We start from the raw sequence: 23954 nt of genomic DNA on the forward strand, positions 1-23954 counted from the left end.
TAACCATACAACAAAGGCCGTGTCGGCATGTGTTTCTCAGGAAGCTGAGAGATGGGCCAGTCTGTGCTGTCGTGGTTATGTCCTTTGGCAAGACACTTTACCCATATTGCCCTGAATTGTTTGGGACGGGGCTCCCCTTAGTGTGTCAGTGAGGTAGTCACCAACTACTACTATGAAATTCCTTCTCAAAATGACTCTGTTTTTTTTACGGGGCGGTAAGCCGTCGTGGTTATGTCCTTGGGCAAGAACACTACCTTTATTGCTCTGAGTTGTTTGGGACGGGGCTCCCCTAAATGTGTTTCAGTGAGGTAGTCACCAGCTACTACTAGGAAATTCCGCCTCAAAATGACCCTGATTTTTTCACGGGGCGATATAAACCAAGCAAGCAAGCAAACAAACACACAAACAAAGGCATGCATAGCTAAGATATCGCCAATAACCAAGGGCACCGGTCTCAATTGTAACCTCGTCTGCAGGAATCGAAAATGAACGCAACACCCTGCGATTTCAGAGATGAAGCTAAGATTATTTGAGCATGGTTTCCACAGCTGATGTGGCACCAAATAAAACATGCACTTCGGAGACAGCAGGATATGGAAATCAGTTCATCGGGTCCCCAGCTTCAAAGACATATATGATTTATGCTCCCAACTACGAGATATTATCCATTTTATAACTGATAGATTCTTCAAGCATTGAATCAGTGTCTTAAACACTGCAACCACGGCACATCAGAACTGTGGTAAACGATATCCATGAAACAATTTAGAAAGTAGTGAAAAATCTGTGTTAGATTATAAGCAAGCAAAATTGTCTCTCTATTACATTGCTCTCTCCATTCCATGTAATGTAATGGAAAGCCAAAATCGTTCCCTGGCATACTAAAACCACGAATCGCATAGACTCAATTAGAAAGATTGTCCAATCCAACTTACTAATTTATTTTGAGTTACCTCTGTAGCAACACTGTATGCCCTCACCATCACTGATGATTCCTAGAAGGACCAAACAGCTGTATGATTCAGTATTCGGCTTTGCTAAATCTTACTCTTAATTTGTACCAGAAGTTGGTAATATCTAATTGTCTTTTGCACAATTCTTTGAAAGCAAGAGGCCCATTGAACTTCGAAGTTGATATGGTATCCTTGTCATTGTGAAGCCAGATTAGCATTTACTGGTATATAAAGAGTTGTCGTGTTGCTGTTGTTGTTGTTGTTGTAGTTGTTGTAGTTGCTGCAGTTGTTGTTGTTGTTGTTGTTGCTGCAGTTATTGTTGTTGTTGTTGTTGTTGTTGCTGCAGTTATTGTTGTTGTTATCGTGTTGTTGTTGTTGTTGTTGTTACTGCAGTTATTGTTGTTGTTGTTGTTGTTGTTACTGCAGTTATTGTTGTTGTCGTGTTGTTGTTGTTGTTGTTGTTGTTGTTGTTGTTGTTGTTGTTGTTGTATAGACATTTAGGAAAGGGTGTTCCAAGCAATAGATGCGAATTTAAGGCAGATATATATGAGAAACGAGGAGCGGGATCTGAGACCGGGCTTATGTATTTTATAGCGTCTGATTGAGGACCACCAAACTTCTACAAGTGTGTACTGTATATCTTGTGAAATGTGGCGACTCGCTAGTATATCAAGTCGGTCAGGGACCCATTAACAAATACACACACAAACCGCAGTTAGACCAAAACAGCCTAGAAGTCTGTGTTCATTGATGATAGGGAAGTACCCGAGGCTATCCGAATATAGATGGGAAATACCACTTCCATGTCTCGGTCAGGATTTAATATCATTGGTTAACTGTAAAGTCACGTGGTTTGTTGTTTATGTAGCTACATCCACGACACACGAACTTAAAATTAAGCTAACGACACCAGCCAGAAAAACGTGTGAACAAAAAATTCGATATAAATAAGTGGTTCCATCCATTTCAATATCTTTGGTTTCCAGGTTATTCCATTTTTATCGAGTTCGTTAGCGATTTCATTCTTTCTATACTGATCATTTGTGGTCAAAGAGGGGATGGGGGGATTGAATTTTGTGTTTTGGGGGATGGAGGGGTCCTGACCTGTCCTTTCTTTCCAACATCGCAACGGAAACTTTGTATTTATCTTATGACGTCATAAATATGACACCGTTCGCAATATGTATAATAGAGCGCGATTTTAACACATTGCTTCAGGAGCTACCGGAACTCCCATTTTTCAACGGGAAAGGTCGAAAGAGACCTGCTTTTTCTTCCAGACTTGGTAACATAAAGTAGGACGACATCGCTTAAAACTTCACCTGCCTCAAGGGTGTCTTAATGTGCACCAAGCACAATATTTCACAACATTGTCACTTCATAATGTCACCACATAATGTCACTACATAATCTCACCACATAATGTCACCGCGTATAATGTCACCGCGTATAATGTCACCACATAATGTTACCACATAATGTCACTACATAATGTCACTACATAATGTCACCACAAAATGTCACAACATAATGCCACCACATAATGTCACCGCGTATAATGTCACGACATAATATCACCACATAATGTCACTACATAATGTCACAAGATACTGTCACCACATAATGTCATAATAACATATCACCCCATTGGTTAGGTTTAATCATAAACAGTCATATGCACTCGGTAAGAATAATTTTGTTGCCAATTCTTTGGACTGTAAAGGAGATGGCGACTAGGCTGATCAATCCCATTTGGAAAGCAGACCACCAACTCAACCTGGACTCGGAATGACACGGAAACTACACGAAAATAAAAAAATAAAATAAAAAAAGAAGTTATTAGTTTGGGAATAATTATACATAATTTAGAAGTGATGTGCTTGTATAAGGAAAGTTAAGTACATATATGTCAATCACGAGTTGTTTTGGTCAATCAAATAATGTACTTCCGGTGCGCACAGTAAAACATGAGTGTTACGACAACCACAAAGTGGATGTCCGTGTCAAACATGGAAGACATCACGCGGACCAGCTGTCTAACACTGGCGATGAATAAGTGATGAGCTAATATTTCTAAAAGTTCAAAAGAAGAAGCTACAACTGTAGCATGACCTGCCTTTAAATATTACAGATTAATTTGGGCCGTAGTTTAACCAGTTATAGTTCTCCTGGGGCAAACAGTTTTGTCATAAATGTTGAAACTATATTAAACCGATATGAATAGAATCAGATTTCACTCTGATAGTAGTGAACGGACGTAGTTTTGAAATTGCGGTTCCGGAATTGTTTGTTCTCAGAAATTATCAGTATTATAATTATTTGTTTTTGGTTTTTTTAATTTTCGTCTTGTTTTTTGTTGTTGTTTTTTTCCCAAATTATTATTTATTGCTTCTCAATTTCTTTACCTCCGTGCTTTGGTTTCCATCATGTCTAGCAGGAAAGTCTACCAGCTATCGCGCAATATATGACGTCATTCATATTGACTGTAAATGTCAATGCTGTGTACATCTTGACCGGTGTACGGTCGCCATCCTGATGAGGTCATTATGATCTCGTGAACGTTAAAATTTACTCTCTAGACAAATGACAGCTAATCTTTATTCTTTTCTTTTTTTCAAATTGCAGGTCTTTCCCGACCGAACCCTCCTTTTCGTTCACACAATCCCGTCTCCGAGGGGTATGTACGTCGCTTGTGCGAAGAACTGTGATTGGACAGCAAGTTGTAACCTACCCATGCTTTCGGCCAATACCAGGAGTTGTACCACAATTTGCGCGCCAAAGGTAAGTACAATTGCACGAGCAAAGGCCAAGGTCATTTTTTCACTCACTGAAGCACCCACCCCGCACTCGACCTTCAGCATCTCGCACTATACACCACCGAGGCACTGTGTAGTGTTGCCAGGAGATCGTTGTTATGGTTACCATATTCTTACTCGCTGTATATCCTACACACAGAGCGACACCTGCCAGGGGAGACTACACGACTTTGGCTGTGACAAACTCAAACACTACTGAAGAGAAAGCGGATACCGCTTTGGCGAAGTCATTGAGGTTCGTACGCCCGCCACAAAACGTGCAAGAGGATATCACTAAATATTCTGATAAAGTTACATATCTTCCACCTCAATCCAATGTATAGATAATTCTGGAAAGTCGTTTTAATACTTTAGACTATTATCGCAAACCATACTGAGTCAGTGCGACTTACTCCCCGTGTCGGTTTGTGTTTCTCGGGAAGCTGAGAAACGGGCTGGTCTGTGCTGCCGTGATTGTTTCATTGCTCAGGATGGCATGCGACGGGTCTCCCGTATGTTGTTCAGTGAGGTAGTCACCAACTACTACAGGGAGACCTCGCCGCGAAATGACCCTAGCTGTTCACGGGGCGATAGACTTAGCATTCAAACAAACAAACAAACAAACAAAAAATCTGCAACCATATGATCAGTATCCAAATACCAATTACATAGAATGGAATGCCGGTCGTAGTCTTTGTACTCAACGTATAGATTGAGTAACTTCGCAAATTATGACTGACCGCAGAAATTCCAGATTGGCTGATGTAGAGTTCTAGCTAGATTTCGCCAGGTAGTTTTGCGCAATTTTCGCGTGAAAAATGCTAGCTATCGTGAGACTGATTGTGGCTATTTCAACTTAATCGGTCGGCTCCTATAAAATACTATTATGACCATGGTTAAAAAATAGTTCGTTAACTGTATGTTGACAATTGACTCTTCAATTAAGAATATTTACTTCAAGGAAATAAAAATCTGATAAAAAGATAATTTCCTGTATATTTCAATTCAAATCCTTAGACAAAAGATTATCAGGTAAAACATCATTTTCCATATTTTATGCGTTGAAGGCGTAATGTATCTAAAACGCTAGATTACGTTGATTTGAATTGACCTACTTATTATAAGCAACACAAAAATCAGTAGATCAGAAAACGTCCTGGTGCCTGGTTCATGTACCTGAAAATAGCATATTTGTGTGCCTCATGACGTCATCAACAACCTTTGCGGACACAACATATGTATAAATGATGTGCTCCATGCATTATCTCGCGCTGTCGTGTTTTGGGGGTTTATGAAGCTATGAACCATTAGTTTTGGTACTATATATACATATGTATAAATGATGTGCTATATGCATTATCTCGCACTGTCGTGTTTTGGGGGGGTGTATGAAGCTATGAACAATTAGTCAAGGTGTTGAAGCCAAAAGAGGATTCCGTACCTAAGTGTCCGCTGAAATCTAAAATAAGGCACAAAGAAAAATGTCCCGTGACGAGTTCACGAGCTGTGTTGTTTTGATTCATTTATAAATGTATCTCATCACTCAGAACTCAGCACCTGTCTTCACGAAAAGCTGACAACGCGACAGGCATCGTGCAAAAAGGGTGCAACGAATTGCGTTCACACCTGCATAGATGTCAAAAAACCTTTTATCATGACTTAAGTAACACTCACGATAACAATTATGAGAGTTACGGATGAAATATTACTGAATATTTGATGAATATTAAAATTGCTATATCGTCTGTGAAAACTTCGTTTGATGGCCGGTGTGACGTCAAAAAACTGACACGGATCCATAAGTCGAGTGACGTAAATAAAAAATACATTCCTGTAACCCTAATATCGAGATGGCGTTCATATCAAATGTGAATATTATAAAGTGCACGCATTGACGTCATTGTTGTTTTGACGTCATAATGATAGCGATGGATACTGCTGAACCTTACTGGAATACCACTGATTTGAACTTAATGGTGAACTTTGACAAATTACTTAAACTTTCTATAAGGTCAAATAACTTTAAAAAGAACTAATTTTTATTGTAAAATCTGAATTGCGTTCACAAAAAATAAATCGGTGAAAAACATCAAGGTAACTGACATATACATGTATTAAAGGGACGGCCACTATTAAAAACAGTCAGACATATTCATATTTGATGCAAATATACATTTTCAAATAATACAATGTATTATTTTATCGCTCAAACATATCTTATTTCTTTTCAGTCCTATGGGTCTGGTCTGCCAGGGACTGGTCCGCGCCCCCCGGGCTGAGTACATACGCGTCCATACTTGCTGTCCGGGCTGGAAACGAAGTTCCTCTGGCGCCTGCGTAAAAAGTAAGGCTTTGATTTTTTCACGTTCATATGCACGCGCAGAGCATGAACACAGGAAAGCATTACGTGGATTGTATTTGCCTTGATTTGTATTAACGTGTGTGCGTGCACATGTATGTAACATGTTTTGTCAAATATGTTGAATTCATTAATTGACGCAATGAATTTTCCAAGAATTTTTTTGTTGATTTTTTTTAAAAATTGTAATTTATTGTTTCAGATAAAGATTAACTCAAATATGCATAAACTCAATATGAAATCATTCTGTTTCCCCCCAAGTGAATTTCTCCGTTGGAATTTTCATAATTTTATAATACATGCTCATATAAATGCAAGGGCGATAACCCTTATAAATATCAACAGTATCATATACTACCTTTACATTATTGTGGAGTGTTCTTCTGTTTTTTTGTTTGTTTTGATTTCTGTAACGTATTTCAATTGTTGGCGTGTCATGTGTTTGTTGTAATACAGTCGTCTGATTACAATGCTACGTGTACACATTCTTGTATTTGAATGTTTCTTTGTTGCATAACTACTTTGTTTCCTCGAATTCCTTAAATTCCATTTGCTAAATTGGAAAACTTTCTTAAGATTGAAGATGGAATATTACCCGAAGTCCTCCATTGGTTTAGAGATTATGTCTGAACATTTAATCAGTAAGCCCCCCCCCCCCCCCCCCCCCCCCCCCCCCCTTATTGACGTCCTTAGATTGGTGACGTCACCAAATTTCGAGATAGCAAAGTTTTACTGTCACATGTATGTGTGTAATGTATCTATATCTATATATAGATTTGTGTTGCTTCCTTCCTCAGTGTGCATGCATCACGTGCTCTCCTCTATCTGGACGCGCATTCGACAGTTAGCTACACGAGGTAACGTTATGTAGCAGTAGGAGTAGAACTTAAGGTTCAGCTTAAACTTTTAGAAAGTTTGAAATTTCTTTTTCAATTTCATTTGTGATTTTTAGAGAGTATTGCAATGTATGTTTCCACGATTAAAAACAACAGCTAGATATGTTTTAAATATCAGACAATTTAGTTCCTAGAGGGGAGGGGGGGAGGGGGAGGGGTTCAGCATGTCAGTTAAATAGTTTGACACTGAAACAACGAGAACAGAAAGTTTTCGACAACTGTGCAATGAGATAAAAGATCATTCAGACAGGAAATAGGAGTATGAGCATCAGTCAAATCTCTTAGAGCTGATTATAAAATTTTGAACACATAAGAAGATAAGAACATTTTGATCATCAATCAGTTCATCATTCCCAAATAACAGTACTCGAGTTGTGATAGGACAGGTTATTTCAATAAAGATACGATCTTATTTATCTCTATTTATTTGATTTATCTCTATTTTGATTTATCTCTATTTATTTGATTTATCTCTCTATTTATCTTATTAATCTCTAGGTATTCGATTTATCTCTATTTATTTGATTTATCTCTCTATTTATCTGATTTATCTCTATTTATTTGATTTATCTCTATTTATTTGATTTATCTCTCTATTTATCTGATTAATCTCTAGGTATTTGATTTATATTTATTTTATTTATCTTTTTATTTATTTCTGTTTATTTGATTTATATGTATAATTATCGTTATATACAATTTATCTTCATTTATCTCTATAATAATATTTTCGCTGATTTATTTAATTTATCTGTTTATGAGTTTTATTCACTTACCTCTCGTATTCCAATTATTTTAACTAACTTAAGACTTACATACAAACTAATTTTTTTTTTAGTTCAGATTCTCAACAACACGTAGGAAAAATCGTAATTGAAATGGGCAACAGGACATTAATTGCAAATTGTACAGCCGATTTACCTGTTTGTTGTCTTCCATATATACAATACATGTTATTGTTTACAATGTTTACTTGTATACAACATAAACTGTTTACTGTTTATTATTTACTGCCTGTGCCTAAATTGATAAAGCTTGTAAAATTTTCTTTTTTTTTCTACCTGAACAAACACTGTCGTGACCTCAGATAGCCCGATAAACGATTAACTCGTAAGAGTAATTTGATAAAAATATTCCCGACCACATCCTGAATTAGTGCTTTGGAATACGCCCGGAGCAAGTCCCTGTAACCGGTATCAAGTTCCTGTGTCCGGTGTAATTCCCCGTGATCTCTGTTATGAGTTAATCAGCATTTAATTTGATGAAATACATTGTATTATATCTCGTCGTTTAATGACGTCATGTGATTTAAAAATCCTGTAAAGGACTTTCTTATCTGGAATTGTTTTTGAAAATCTCCGGAATAAGGAAGATTCTGTATAAATGGCTGAAGTCGTGCCTGTCAATAAATAACAATGTCGTGAGCTCCAGAATTCGAGATTATTGGTGTCACCAACGTGAAATACACACACTCCTAAACTGTTGCTTCGAATGTCCACAATACGCGGTTTAATGATATTACATAGTGATTTCGATCAGTTTTGATTAGATTATTAAGGCGATATATTTTATTTTGTATAGTTTAGAAGACATATTTGCCCATCATTGCGTATCGCGATATTTGGGTTAGGATTAGGACCAAGAGTAACATAAAGAAATTGACAATGGAAAAGAGAAACGAGGAAACGAATGCTCAAATTTATATCCTGAGACAGAATAATATTTAGGCCTATGTTAATTCAACAGAAAAAAGTCTTTGATTACCGGATGGTCAAAGTCGGTCATATTGATGGGAAATTGCAAAATGTTTGCGTCAGGAATTTATTGAACAACATATCGTTATTTTATCAACAGTAGTTTCTTGTAGTTTCTTGCAAGTTAAACTAAATGCACTCATAATTGGACTGTTTTCTTATTGCAGCTGCTAGAAAATATATATAATTTTGTATTGGACTAAAGATGATCCGCGGGGTACATAGATAGAAAATTGTCAATGTCGCGGAAGTATAGTATTCCTAAAAGAATAGATTACCTGAAGTGAGTTCAATTAACATTCGTTGAATTAATTTGATTTCTAACTTTACCTTTTGTAATTTTGTAGGTGATGGCGGTGAGTTGATTATACAGAAGTCGTTACAACCAAAGATATCAAAGTCACGTCCATCAGCGATCACCATGCCCCCGATGCCATCTTTAACACCAAAAATGCCTCCCCAAATACCATCCATGCTGCCCCCTCAGATGACAGCCTCCCAAATGGCAGATCGAATGTCTTTACTTCGGAATCAGGCGATGATGCAACAGCCAGAACAGGTGCCAAAGCGTCTTGAAGATCTGACTCCTTATCCGTCGTCCAACGCGATGGAAAAGAGAATGCGTTTGATGTCGACATTCCGGAAGTCTCCTCTCGCCAAGTTCGGCAATTCCATGGCTCAGTGGGCACCCCGTGCTATGTATCTTCGGGAAATGCAGATGGGATTGCAAGCTGCAAAAAGAGCAATTCAGCAAAGAGCTATGATGATGAGGAATCTAAACAGACAAATGGTTATGAGAAGGCGATTGACTTTCTCGCCACCGGACATCTTCAGAAAGATCATAATCCCCAAAGGCCTTAAATTGCTACATATCATCAGAACATTGAAACCAAAAATGGAGAATACACAAAAACCAAAACTATTGATCACCAAGAAGGTTGCATCAAGCACCGAAGCACCTAAAGAATTTCCTCAAATCCCCTAAACAGGAAGTTGGATTGCCACAGACGAGCCCAGTAATGGGACGACTTCCGCCGGATATGTTCCTTCGAGGATTCCTTCCTAGTGTGATGTCGCCCCGAGGGGACGGGCCTACGCCCATTCCGGACATCTCGGCTAGTGAACTCCGTCCTAAACCTAACCTGGACGTGGTTCGCTTCCCAACCTTACCTAGGTTCCCGATAGACATGCCGCCAGTCCAAGTACAACCTGGACCCAACTCACCACTCCATAGTAAGTATCTGGAGTCGACTCCGTATCAGTTAACATATCTTTATATTTACCATGGTCTTTTAAAGATCCGACAAGATTCCTCTTAGATAGCATATCAATTCTGTCATAGTGTGTTCGGTCTTTATATGCTGAAATAAAAATAATATTTTTGCAAAAATAGTTTTGTACATTGCAATTACGACATCTTTGAAGCAAAAAGATATCTTTTTTAAGGGAGTTGGTATTACATTTCCTTTTGTTTTGATGTCTATTTTCTGCTACTGCGCAAACATTTCTTTGCATATATGACCTCCCTTTCGTGTTTTGATAAACTGTCCTCTCAGTTCTGTAGTTGTCGTTCCTCACGTGTTGGTGAATCCTCTGTTCTGTAGCTGTCGCTCCTCACGTGTTGGTGTATCCTCTGTTCTGTAGCTATCGTTTATTACGTTTGGTGTATCCTCTGTTCTGTAGCTGTCGTTTATTACGTTGTTCTTTTGGGGGGGGGGGGGGGGGGGGGGGGGGGGGGGGGGGGGGGGGGGGGGGTTCAGCTGTCATTTAAATATTTGACAAAAAAAGATAAAATTTTTGATATCATCAGTTAATTTTTCCCAAAATAACAGTACTCGATTGTGATAGGACAGGTTTTTTAATAAGATCCATCTTATAACCTTTTTTATTGTTTTATCCTATTTTGTTTTTATCTTATTTTATTGATTTATCTTATTATTGATTTTCTCTATTATTTGATTTTCTCTCTATTATTTTTTTATTCTAAAATTTATTTTCTCATTTATTGTTTTATCTCTCTATTTTATCGATTAATCTCGGGTATTTGTTTTTATCTCTATTTTTTTGATTATCTTATTTTTTTGATTTATCTCTTATTTTTGTTAACTTAGGTTTTTATTTTCTTATTATTGATTTATCTCTCATTATTTGATAATCCTAGGTTTTTGTTAATTTATTTTTTTTATCTTTTTTTTTATTTTTTTTATTTGATTAATGTATAATTTCGTTAAAAATTATTTATCATCTTTTATCTCTATAATAATATTTTCGCGATTTTTTATTATCTTTTTTGATTTTTATTTCATTTCCCTCTCGTATTCCAATATTTAATAATTTAAGACTTACTAAAAAACTAATTTTTTTTTTTAGTTAGTTTTCTCAACCACGTAAAAAAATGTAATTGAAAGGGAACAGGACATTAATAAAAATTGTACACCCGATTTCCTTTTTTGTTTTCCCATAATACAAACATTATTTTTTTACAATTTTTTATTGTAAAAATAAACTGTTTATGTTTATTGTTTATCCCGTCCCTAAATTGATAAAGCTTGTAAAATTTTCTTTTTTTTCACTGAAAAAACACTGTCGTGCCCTCAATACCCCCGAAAAACGATAACCCGTAGAGTAATTGATAAAAATACCCCGCCCACATCCTAAATTAGTGTTTGGAATACGCTGGGAGCAAGCCCCCTGAACGGTATCAATTCCTGTGCCGGTGTAATTCCCCGTGATCTCTTTTATATTTAAATCAGTTTTAATTTGATGGAATATTTATATCTCGCTTTAATGACTCATGTGTTTAAAAAACCTGTAAAAAATTTTCTTACTGGAATTTTTTTTAAATTGGGAATAAAGAAATTTTTTTTAAATGGCGTATCCCCCTGTCAATAAAAACAAGTGTGAGCTCCAATTCGAGGTTATTGGGGCACCAACGTAAAAATACACCACTTTATACTTTGCTTCGAAGGCCCCAAAAATACAGGGTTTAATGTTTTACTATTGTTTTCGATCAGTTTCGTTTAGTTTTTTAGGGCGAATATTTTTTTTGTATATCTTAGAAGACATATGGCCCCATAATGCGTTTGCGATTTTTTGGGTTAGGAAGGCCCAAGGAACAAAAAAGAAATTGACAAAAAAGAGAAACGGGGGAAAAACGAATCTCAAATTTATATCCGAGACAGAATAATATTTGGCCTATTTAATTCAACAAAAAAAAGTCTTTGATTACCGGTTGGTTAAATTTGGGTCAATTGATGGAAATTGCAAAAATTTTTGGTCAGGAATTTATTGAACAACATATCGTTTTTTATCAAATGTTTTTGTAGTTTTGCAAGTTTTAAACTAAAGCATCAAATTGGCTGTTTTCTTTTTGCAGCTGCTAGAAAATATTTTAAAATTTGATTGGACAAAAAGATGATCCGGGGGGTACTAATAGAAAATTGTCATGAAATGTCCGGAATATATTTCCAAAAAGAATAGTTTCCCTGAAGTAGTTAAATTGCATTGTGAATTATTTGTTTTCTAAACTATCCCTTTTGAAAATTTGTGGTGATGGGGGTGGTTGTTAAAACAAATCGTTACAACCAAAGATATCAAAGTACTCCATCAGCGTCACCATCCCCCCATGCCACTTTAACACCGAAAATGCCCCCCCAATACCACCTGCTGCCCCCTGATGACAGCCTCCCAAATGGAGCAAATGTCTTTACTTCGGTCAGGCGATGATGCAACGAAAAAGGTCCAAAAAGCGTCTTGAAGATCTACCCCTTACCCGTCGCCAAGCGAGGGAAAAAGAAAATGCTTTTATGTCGACATTCGGAGTTCCCCCGCCAAATTGGGCAATTTCCAGGGTCAGGGGGCACCCCGTGCTAGATCTTCGGGAAACAGATGGGATTGCAATGCAAAAAGCAATTTCGCAAAGACTATGATGATGAGGAATCTAAAAAAAAAGGGTTTGAAAAGGCGTTGCTTTCCCCCCGCCCCCCCGGACTCTTCAGAAAATCTAATCCCAAAGGCCTTTAAAATTGTACATTATCAAACTTGAAACCAAAAGGAAAATACAGAAAAACCAAAACTTTTTCCCCACCAAGAAGTTGCTCAAACCGAAGCACCTAAAAATTTCCCCTCAAAACCCCAAAAAGGGAATTTTGGTTGCCCAAAACCCAGGCCCAGAAAGGGACGACTTCCCCGGATATGTTCCTTTTCGAGGACCCTTCCTAGTGTGATGTCGCCCCGAGGGGAGGGGCCTTTACCCCACCGGACTCTGGGCTAGTGAACCCCGTCCAAAAACCTAACCTGGAGTGGTTCGTTTCCCAACCTTACCTATTTTCCGATAAAGCCGCCAGTCCAAGTAAAACCTGGCCCCCCTAAACCCCCTATAAGTTTCGGGAGTCGACTCCGTATCTTTAAAATATTTTTAATTTCCCAGGCTTTTAAAGATCCGAAAGATTCCTCTTAGATAGCATATAAATTTCTTCTAGTGTTTTCGGTTTTATATGTAAAATAAAAAATATTTTTGCAAAAATAGTTTTGTACTTTGCAAACGACATCTTGGCAAAAAATACTTTTTAAGGGAGTTGGTATTAATTTTCCTTTTGTTTTGATGTCTATTTTTTACTCTGCGCAAAAATTTCTTTGCATATATGACCTCCTTTCTTTTTTTAAAAAATGCCCTCTCTTCTGTAGTTGTTTTTCCCCCAGTGTGGGAAAACCCTTGTTTGTAGCGCGCTCCCCCCGTGTTGGTGTATCCTCTGTTTTACTTCGTTTTTATTTTGGTGTATCCCTGTTTGTACGGCGTTTTTACTTTTTGGGGTTTTATCTCTGTTTGTAGTGTTTCCTAATTTTGGTGTTCCTTTTTTGTAGCGGGCGTTTTTACTTTTGGGGGTGATTCTTTCGAGCTTCTTTTATTACGTTTGGTGTATCCCTGTTCTGTAGCTGTGTTCCTAACGTTTGGTGATCCTTGTTCTGAGCTGCGTTTTTTACGTTTTGGTGTATCCTTTTTCTTAGTATCGTTTATTTTTTTGGTGTGTCTCTGTTCTGTAGTTGTCGTTCATTACGTTTTGGTGTATCCTCTGTTCTGTAGCTGTCGCTCCTCACGTGTTGGTGTATCCTCTGTTCTGTAGCTGTCGCTCCTCATGTGTTGGTGTATCCTCTGTTCTGTAGCTATCGTTTATTACGTTTTGGTGTATCCTCTGTTCTGTAGCTGTCGTTCCTCACGTTTTGGTGTATCCTCTGTTCTGTAGTTGTCGTTCCTCGCGTTTTGGTGTATCCTCTGTTCTGTAACTGTCGTTCCTAACGTTTTGGTGTATCCTCTGTTCTGTAGCTGTCGTTCCTAACGTTTTGGTGTATCCTCTGTTCTGTAGCTGTCGTTCCTAACGTTTCGGTGTATCCTCTGTTCTGTAGCTGTCGTTCCTCACGTTTTGGTGTATCCTCAGTTCTGTAGCTGTCGTTCCTCACGTTTTGGTGTATCCTCTGTTCTGTAACTGTCGTCCCTCACGTTTTGGTGTATCCTCTGTTCTGTAGCTGTCGTTCCTCACGTTTTGGTGTATCCTCTGATCTGTAGTTGTCGTTCCTCACGTTTTGGTGTATCCTCTGTTCTGTAGTTGTCGTTCCTCACGTTTTGGTGTATCCTCTGTAACTGTCGTTCCTCACGTTTTGGTGTATCCTCTGTTCTGTAGCTGTCGTTCATTACGTTTTGGTGTATCCTCTGTTCTGTAGCTGTCGTTCCTCACGTTTTAGTGTATCCTCTGTTCTGTAGCTGTCGTTCCTCACGTTTTGGTGTATTCTCTGTTCTGTATCTGTCGCTCCTCACGTTTTGGTGTATCCTCTGTTCTGTCGCTGTCGTTCCTAACGTTTTGGTGTATCCTCTGTTCTGTAACTGTCGTTCCTCACGTTTTAGTGTATCCTCTGTTCTGTAGCTGTCGTTCCTCACGTTTTGGTGTATCCTCTGTTCTGTAGCTGTCGCTCCTCACGTGTTGGTGTATCCTCTGTTCTGTAGCTGTCGTTCCTCACGTTTTTGGTGTATCCTCTGTTCTGTAGCTGTCGTTCCTCACGTTTTGGTGTATCCTCTGTTCTGTAGCTGTCGCTCCTCACGTTTTGGTGTATCCTCTGTTCTGTAGCTGTCGTTCCTCACGTTTTGGTGTATCCTCTGTTCTGTAGCTGTCGTTCCTAACGTTTCGGTGTATCCTCTGTTCTGTAGCTGTCGTTCCTCGCGTTTTGGTGTATCCTCTGTTCTGTAGCTGTCGTTCATTACGTTTTGGTGTATCCTCTGTTCTGTAGCTGTCGTTCATTACGTTTTGGTGTATCCTCTGTTCTGTAGCTGTCGTTCCGCACGTTTTGGTGTATCCTCTGTTCTGTAGCTGTCGTTCCTCGCGTTTTGGTGTATCCTCTGTTCTGTAACTGTCGTTCCTCACGTTTTGGTGTATCCTCTGTTCTGTAGCTGTCGTTCCTCACGTTTTGGTGTATCCTCTGATCTGTAGTTGTCGTTCCTCACGTTTTGGTGTATCCTCTGTTCTGTAGTTGTCGTTCCTCACGTTTTGGTGTATCCTCTGTTCTGTAGTTGTCGTTCCTCACGTTTTGGTGTATCCTCTGTAACTGTCGTGCCTAACGTTTTGGTGTATCCTCTGTTCTGTAGCTGTCGTTCATTACGTTTTGGTGTATCCTCTGTTCTGTAGCTGTCGTTCCTCACGTTTTGGTGTATCCTCTGTTCTGTAGCTATCGTTCATTACGTTTTGGTGTATCCTCTGTTCTGTATCTGTCGTTCATTACGTTTTGGTGTATCCTCTGTTATGTAGCTGTCGTTCCTAACGTTTTGGTGTATCCTCTGTTCTGTAGCTGTCGTTCCTCACGTTTTGGTGTATCCTCTGATCTTTAACTGTCGTTCCTAACGTTTTGGTGTATCCTCTGTTCTGTAGTTGTCGTTCCTCACGTGTTGGTGTATCCTCTGTTCTTTAACTGTCGTTCCTAACGTTTTGGTGTATCCTCTGTTATGTAGCTCTCGTTCCTTACGTTTTGGTGTATCCTCTGTTCTGTATCTGTCGTTCGTCACGTCTTGGTGTATCCTCTGTTATGTAGCTGTCGTTCCTCACGTTTTGGTGTATCCTCTGTTCTGTAGTTGTCGTTCCTCACGTTTTGGTGTATCCTCTGTTCTGTAGCTGTCGTTCCTGACGTTTTGGTGTATCCTGTGTTCTGTAGCTGTCGTTCATTACGTTTTGGTGTATCCTCTGTTATGTAGCTGTCGTTCCTCACGTTTTGGTGTATCCTCTGTTCTGTCGCTGTCGTTCCTCACGTTTTGGTGTATCCTCTGTTCTGTCGCTGTCGTTCCTCACGTTTTGGTATATCCTCTGTTCTGTAGCTGTCGTTCGTCACGTTTTGGTGTATCCTCTGTTCTGTAGCTGTCGTTCCTCACGTTTTGGTGTATCCTCTGTTATGTAGCTGTCGTTCCTCACGTTTTGGTGTATCCTCTGTTCTGTAGCTGTCGTTCCTCGTGTTTTGGTGTATCCTCTGTTCTGTAGCTGTCGTTCCTCACGTTTTGGTGTATCCTCTGTTCTGTAGTTGTCGTTTATTACGTTTTGGTGTATCCTCTGTTATGTAGTTGTCCTTCCTCACGTTTTGGTGTATCCTCTGTTCTGTAACTGTCGTTCCTCACGTTTTGGTGTATCCTCTGTTATGTAGCTGTCGTTCCTCACGTTTTGGTGTATCCTCTGTTCTGTAACTGTCGTTCCTCACGTTTTGGTGTATCCTCTGTTCTGTAGCTGTCGTTCCTAACGTTTTGGTGTATCCTCTGTTCTGTAGCTGTCGTTCATTACGTTTTGGTGTATCCTCTGTTATGTAGCTGTCGTTCATTACGTTTTGGTGTATCCTCTGTTTTGTAGCTGTCGTTCCTAACGTTTTGGTGTATCCTCTGTTTTGTAGCTGTCGTTCCTAACGTTTTGGTGTATCCTCTGTTATGTAGCTGTCGTTCCTAACGTTTTGGTGTATCCTCTGTTCTGTAGCTGTCGTTCATTACGTTTTGGTGTATCCTCTGTTTTGTAGCTGTCGTTCCTAACGTTTTGGTGTATCCTCTGTTTTGTAGCTGTCGTTCCTAACGTTTTGGTGTATCCTCTGTTATGTAGCTGTCGTTCCTAACGTTTTGGTGTATCCTCTGTACTGTAGTTGTCGTTCATTACGTTTTGGTGTATCCTCTGTTCTGTAGCTGTCGTTCCTCACGTTTTGGTGTATCCTCTGTTCTGTAGCTGTCGTTCATTACGTTTTGGTGTATCCTCTGTTCTGTAGCTGTCGTTCATTACGTTTTGGTGTATCCTCTGTTCTGTAGCTGTCGTTCCTCACGTTTTGGTGTATCCTCTGATCTGTAGCTGTCGTTCCTAACGTTTTTGTGTATCCTCTGTTCTGTAGTTGTCGTTCCTCACGTGTTGGTGTATCCTCTGGTCTGTAGCTATCGTTCATTACGTTTTGGTGTATCCTCTGTTGTGTAGCTGTCGTTCCTCACGTTTTGGTGTATCCTCTGTTCTGTAGCTGTCGTTCATTACGTTTTGGTGTATCCTCTGTTATGTAGCTGTCGTTCCTCACGTTTTGGTGTATCCTCTGTTATGTAGCTGTCGTTCCTCACGTTTTGGTGTATCCTCTGTTCTATAGCTGTCGTTCCTCACGTTTTGGTGTATCCTCTGTTCTGAAGCTGTCGTTCCTAACGTTTTGGTGTATCCTCTGTTCTGTAGCTGTCGTTCCTAACGTTTTGGTGTATCCTCTGTTCTGTAGCTGTCGTTCCTCACGTTTTGGTGTATCCTCTGATCTGTAGCTGTCGTTCCTAACGTTTTGGTGTATCCTCTGTTCTGTAGTTGTCGTTCCTCACGTGTTGGTGTATCCTCTGGTCTGTAGCTATCGTTCATTACGTTTTGGTGTATCCTCTGTTCTGTAGCTGTCGTTCATTACGTTTTGGTGTATCCTCTGTTCTGTAGCTGTCGTTCCTCGTGTTATGGTGTATCCTCTGTTCTGTAGCTGTCGTTCCTAACGTTTTGGTGTATCCTCTGTTCTGTAGCTGTCGTGCATTATGTTTTGGTGTATCCTCTGTTCTGTAGCTGTCGTTCCTCGTGTTTTGGTGTATCCTCTGTTCTGTAGCTTTCGTTCATTACGTTTTGGTGTATCCTCTGTTCTGTAGCTATCGTTCCTCACGTTTTGGTGTATCCTCTGTTCTGTAGCTGTCGTTCGTCACGTTTTGGTGTATCCTCTGTTCTGTAGCTGTCGTTCCTCACGTTTTGGTGTATCCTCTGTTATGTAGCTGTCGTTCCTCACGTTTTGGTGTATCCTCTGTTATGTAGTTGTCGTTTATTACGTTTTGGTGTATCCTCTGTTCTGTAGCTGTCGTTCCTCACGTTTTGGTGTATCCTCTGTTCTGTAGCTGTCGTTCCTCACGTTTTGGTGTATCCTCTGTTCTGTAGCTGTCGTTTATTACGTTTTGGTGTATCCTCTGTTCTGTAGTTGTCGTTTATTACGTTTTGGTGTATCCTCTGTTCTGTAGCTGTCGTTTCCTCACATTTTGGTGTATCCTCTGTTCTGTAGCTGTCGTGCATTATGTTTTGGTGTATCCTCTGTTCTGTAGCTGTCGTTCCTCACGTTTTGGTGTATCCTCTGATCTGTAGCTGTCGTTCCTAACGTTTTGGTGTATCCTCTGTTCTGTAGTTGTCGTTCCTCACGTGTTGGTGTATCCTCTGGTCTGTAGCTATCGTTCATTACGTTTTGGTGTATCCTCTGTTCTGTAGCTGTCGTTCATTACGTTATGGTGTATCCTCTGTTCTGTAGCTGTCGTTCCTAACGTTTTGGTGTATCCTCTGTTCTGTAGCTGTCGTGCATTATGTTTTGGTGTATCCTCTGTTCTGTAGCTGTCGTTCCTCGTGTTTTGGTGTATCCTCTGTTCTGTAGCTTTCGTTCATTACGTTTTGGTGTATCCTCTGTTCTGTAGCTATCGTTCCTAACGTTTTGGTGTATCCTCTGTTCTGTAGCTGTCGTTCCTCGTGTTTTGGTGTATCCTCTGTTCTGTAGCTGTCGTTCCTCACGTTTTGGTGTATCCTCTGTTCTGTAGCTGTCGTTCATTACGTTTTGGTGTATCCTCTGTTCTGTAGCTGTCGTTCCTCACGTTTTGGTGTATCCTCTGTTCTGTAACTGTCGTTCCTCACGTTTTGGTGTATCCTCTGTTCTGTAGCTGTCGTTCCTCACGTTTTGGTGTATCCTCTGTTCTATAGCTGTCGTTCCTCACGTTTTGGTGTATCCTCTGTTCTGTAGCTGTCGTTCCTCACGTTTTGGTGTATCCTCTGTTCTGTAACTGTCGTTCCTCACGTTTTGGTGTATCCTGTTCTGTAACTGTTGTACAATTTCATATTCCATGTAAATGTCGCAGATTGTATCAAAATTAAAATGTTCAGAAGTGATAACATTTTGGCTACAGTGAAGTATAATGCTACAATCATACAGATTATATGTCACGTTTAAGCTAACGAATTTATCCATCTTGCAGCCCAACCACCATCACAGTCTTGCTTCGCTGAGTACGTGAAAATTGTGAAGCAATGTCTGAAGAACGCTAATGTAGAGCTTCCGGCTGCGCAGAACTTCCTTCCCGGAAAATCCAGCTACGACCAAGGGGGTGTCTGCGAGTAAGTTTCTGAGGGATTAAATTTCAAATTATGATCAGAACATCGGTTTTGCACATGTGTCGTCTGCTATTGTCTAAAACAGTGAAATCTGGTAAAATCCATCAAATGATGTAATGATGTTTTAGGACTGTGGTTATTTTAGAATTGTAATTATTTTAATGCAATTATAACGAAAAGGGGTCTGAATTTTGTAACAGGCGTTTGATATTGAAACCCACAAATGATGGTGCTTTAAATAAGAAAAAGCTTTTACAATTAATAACTTGTAATGCGATGTTTCCTTTGCAGCAAGAAGCAAATGATAACCGAGTGTATCGTCGGTAATATCCGTCCTTGTTCAAGTCTAGCCGAGCAGGCCCTGGTCAGGCGCACATTGGCCGAAACCTTAGCCGAGATGAACCGGGACTGTCGCCTCCATGAACGTAAGGCTTGATAATGTGGTATATGGTGGGGTTGGGATGAGGTGGGATTTAATAGTCGAGGTTTCATCTGACCCCATCAACAGACGTTGGGTATTTTGGCAACCATTAACAGATGTCCAGATGATGTCCGTTCAAATGTGTGCCTGGTGTTGGGGCCAGAGGAAGCTCATAGTAACTTTCCAAAAAATCAAAGACTGGACGGGGTCGGGGTTGACTGCATCATTTTGTAGCAAGGGAATTTTTTTAACTCAACTCCAAGTCTGAAATAAAAAATAATTTTTTAATTATGTTCACAGTCGAGTCCATTGAAAGCCGTCTTGTGGGGGAGATACAGCCAGGCCCCGATGCTGTACATCATAAACTGGAACTCCTTGAGCCCCTCCCACAACCTACACCTGCTGATGACGTCACACCAACCACCCCTAAACCCGAGCCAACCACCGAGGAACCCAAACAGAATGTTGATAATGATGGTAAAACTCTTTTAAACTATACGTTGGTAGTAATTATGACTGCATACTGCCCCAATGAGTTATATATTGTCATGCAATTTCGTAATAGTGTATTAAGCTATCGATGAAGTATAATAGAAACACCAGCTGATATCGAATTTATCACGTCATTTCATACGCTAGGTTACACTGCTTTAGGTACCATGGGAGGCATTTTAGTTAAAGGGACGTAACTCTGGCTTACTTACGCATGTCCTCATAAAAATTATTTTGTCAGTGATACCGACATTTCATCTGTCAATCATAATCCCGTAGAATACAGAGGTTCTAATCGCCGATACGTTCATATCGTTTACTAAGCATTAATATCTTATTAAAAGATGGATTTTATCTCATACATAAATTAAGTATACACACATACATTACACGTGAAATTACAATTATACATAGCACACGTGAAATTACACTGATGCATAACACATATGCTTTAATTATTTGATAGACTACGTCACTGTTGTTTTTAATATACACGTCTGGTTTCTGTTTTTCCAGATCACACCCGATCCGAGACTGAGGAAACTGCCGTTTCTAATGACAATGATGACGCCAGAGGTCACATGGACCCGAACGCTCTCCACCATACACATGACATACATGTGGAAGAACTCGCACCTGAATATTACCTCCCCTTACTGATAGGAACGGCTATCGGTCTAGCTCCCGTCATCCTTCTGCTCAGCGCCCTCTTATGCATCTGCTGCAGACGAAGAATTAAGAAAAAGATTTATATTGAGCGACAACCGGAGAATCCAAAGCTGCTGGACGGAGTCTACACCATTGGAGTTCCTCCACCCGTGTATGAGGTAACACACGGCATTCCTCACATCTCGTACGAGGAAGCTAAGGGCGAAAAAATTACCGGAAGTCCATCTTCTCTCAGACGTCACAATATCGAAAACGAGGCGTACGAACGGGTCGAAGGAGCAAACACGAAGGGTGTGGTATCCGACATCTAGAAGTGTTGCTGTCTTGACTTTTTACTTAATGTACATCTTTGTATAAGGGGATGCTGTCGACCCTTTGTCCACAAAAACGTGACGTTATTTTCTATGCAATATACAGATAAACAGCACGTGACTCCATGACGTCACCGCAATGTGTGTTATACGTCCCAGGACGTTGAAGGTAGGAGAATAGTATTTTTATAAGCTGTTAACAGCGTCGTCACTAGTGTTTTACTGTAGAACTTATTCTACTCTTATGTTTGTATATGCCTCCGACTACATCTGAGTAAAACTTGACGAAAAAACACATTTCTTTTGTTGTATTTTTCCATTAAACAACACAAAAAGTAAGTAAATACATCCCCGAGGAATCATGGTGTTCACTATTGAAGTATGTAATTTGTACGAGGCCCTGATGCTGTGCATCGCAAACTTGAACTCCTGGAGCCCCTCCCACAATCTAAACATGTTGATGACGTCACACCAACAGCCTCTTAACCCGAGCCTACCACCGAGGAACCCAAACAGAATGTTGGTAATGAGTCGGTAAAATCTGTATAGGCAGTTAAATTATGACTGTAAACTGCAACAAATAATTAGAATATGGAAGTATTAAGAAACGAAACAGAAATATGTAAGCAGAATCCATACAAAAAGCACATGCCATTTTTTTTAGCACCTATACAATGTTTCGTCAGTATCCAGTTAGCAATTCATTAAACAAAACATGATGTGTCGTACAATTCTGCTTTCAATGTATCAAAAACAATTTCTTTCGAATAAGTAAAAGGCCCAGGCTCGTCATATTTGGTGTGTAACTTTCTCCCTAAAGATAATTTTCGGACTCGCATAAATGGCTTCCGTCAACTTTGTAAATTGCATGAGTAAAATTTCCCGTCAATTTTTTATCAAAAGGTCATATTTCAATGAATTAAATGCATACCAACTTCACAGTTCATTTGGCGTCTTGTTTTCAAAGGATTGTAGATAAGACACACAATATTAGCACCTTTCAATACCAGTTTAAAACTAGATACAGCAGAGCCAAACATACATTAAACTTCACCATAGGCTTATTCTTCCTTCTAGTACTCGTCAGCAATGTTAATGGCCTAAAGTGCTGAAAGAAAGATGGCGACAGAGGAAAGTTCAAAGTAGGCCGAATTAAATGGCAAGTTCAAGATGCGTTGTGCAACAGCCCTATATTACAACAAATTTCAATGTTTCAAAAGAATGTCAAGCACAACATTTCAAGGTTGTTTCAAAGAAAATTATATACATACCTTTAAGAAAAGATTCGAAACACATTAATTGAATGTATATTATGAAATTGTGCTACAGCAATCGTAATACCTGTTCAACAGACAATGGATTGTTTAATCATATAAATACACTTCTATGACGTCATGGATTATTTCTGATATAGTAGGCGTAAAAATATCAATACAAACCAAAAATGCATCCGGAACAATGAGGAATTTGTAACATGATATATATGTCTTATTTGTCTACCATAGAAAACATACATATCAAGGTCCATCAAGATCCCTTCAGCATTAAAATATGAAATAAAATGAAACATGACACTTAAATCGATATTAAACTCATTCCTAGTTCAAGGTTTTCAGGCAGTGTATCTGAATATTTAAATCATTGTAATAGTTCTTATTCCTATGAATTGTCATATAATGTACAAAGTTCTTACACCTATTCTTTAACTCACCAAAACAATGGCTCTAATAATAGTCTCGTAGCGCCCTCGTATCTAGCATTCTTATAAACCGGACATTTTAGTCCAGACATGGTGTCAGTGCCACAGAATTTGTTTGTTTTTGTTTAACGTCCTATTAACAGCCAGGGTCATTTAAGGACGTGCCAGGTTTTGGAGGTGGAGGAAAGCCGGAGTACACGGAGAAAAACCACCGGCCTACGGTCAGTACCTGGCAAGTGCCCCACGTAGGTTTCGAACTCGCAACCCAGAGGTGGAGGGCTAGTGTTAACGTGTCGGGACACCTTAACCACTCGGCCACCACGACCCCGGTCCACAGAAAACTCAGGCTAGTCGAGTATAGGCTGTAAAATAGATTTTTTAAAGAATCGCTGAACTAATGTTAAACATAAAATTACATATTAGAGTTTTAATTACAATGTCTTCATTTATGCGACAAGTATTAACTTTAAGAATAAGGACAGGCAGATATTATGAAACAGAACAGGGGAAAGTTCCTTCTCGCCTTGCCGAGTGCCCCGACAGAATCCACGGCTCTACCACCTGAGCCAGAGAAGCATGTTTCGTCATCTGAGTGACAGACCGTATTAACACCGCGTACAATCAGTACCGACCCGCTCCTTTTACATTGAACAAGTTCCGCCAAAAGGAAGTTGACAAAATGGCCAACGTGAACGTAAATGTCTGGTCTGGCCTCATATAGTCAAACACAGTGTAGTTAAACTATTTGATGGCAAAATTCTTCAAATGCACAAAAACAACACAATTAGAAATTGAAAAATTTCATTAAAAAAAATACAAAACAAAACAAAAAATCCCCCAATAAACAAACGAACAAAAAACAAAAACATAATAAAAAAAAAAAACAAAAAAAACAAACAAAAAACCGATAACGTAAAAAAGGCAGAAAAAGAAGAAAAAAACCCATAAAACAAAACAAAAAA

General features: G+C 39.3%; 2 protein-coding genes across 4 annotated transcripts in view; both read left to right on the plus strand.

The window, feature by feature from the left end:
* The window catches only part of LOC117326881, a 24583-nt gene extending 14818 nt beyond the window's left edge, over positions 1-9765 (plus strand). Inside the window, exons 3-6 of one of the 3 annotated variants that reach the window (XM_033883677.1) lie at positions 3579-3734; positions 5980-6092; positions 6905-6964; positions 9105-9765. In XM_033883677.1, the coding sequence (XP_033739568.1) occupies positions 3579-3734; positions 5980-6092; positions 6905-6964; positions 9105-9742 (967 nt within the window). In that variant the 3' untranslated portion in view covers positions 9743-9765. Of the gene's footprint in view, positions 1-3578; positions 3735-3852; positions 4005-5979; positions 6093-6904; positions 6965-9104 lie in introns of those variants that run through there. The other 2 variants (XM_033883679.1, XM_033883678.1) reach the window with 2 other exon arrangements.
* LOC117326883 lies at positions 9749-21588 on the plus strand. The gene is made up of 5 exons (XM_033883680.1): positions 9749-9990; positions 19265-19403; positions 19692-19825; positions 20122-20298; positions 20830-21588. The coding sequence occupies exons 1-5, from the start codon at positions 9777-9779 to the stop codon at positions 21291-21293; spliced, it is 1128 nt and encodes a 375-aa protein (XP_033739571.1). The 5' UTR covers positions 9749-9776; the 3' UTR covers positions 21294-21588.
* The last annotated feature ends 2366 nt before the right edge of the window (positions 21589-23954 follow it).

Source organism: Pecten maximus, chromosome 5 (assembly GCF_902652985.1).
Source record: "Pecten maximus chromosome 5, xPecMax1.1, whole genome shotgun sequence".
Classification (NCBI taxonomy): domain Eukaryota; kingdom Metazoa; phylum Mollusca; class Bivalvia; order Pectinida; family Pectinidae; genus Pecten; species Pecten maximus.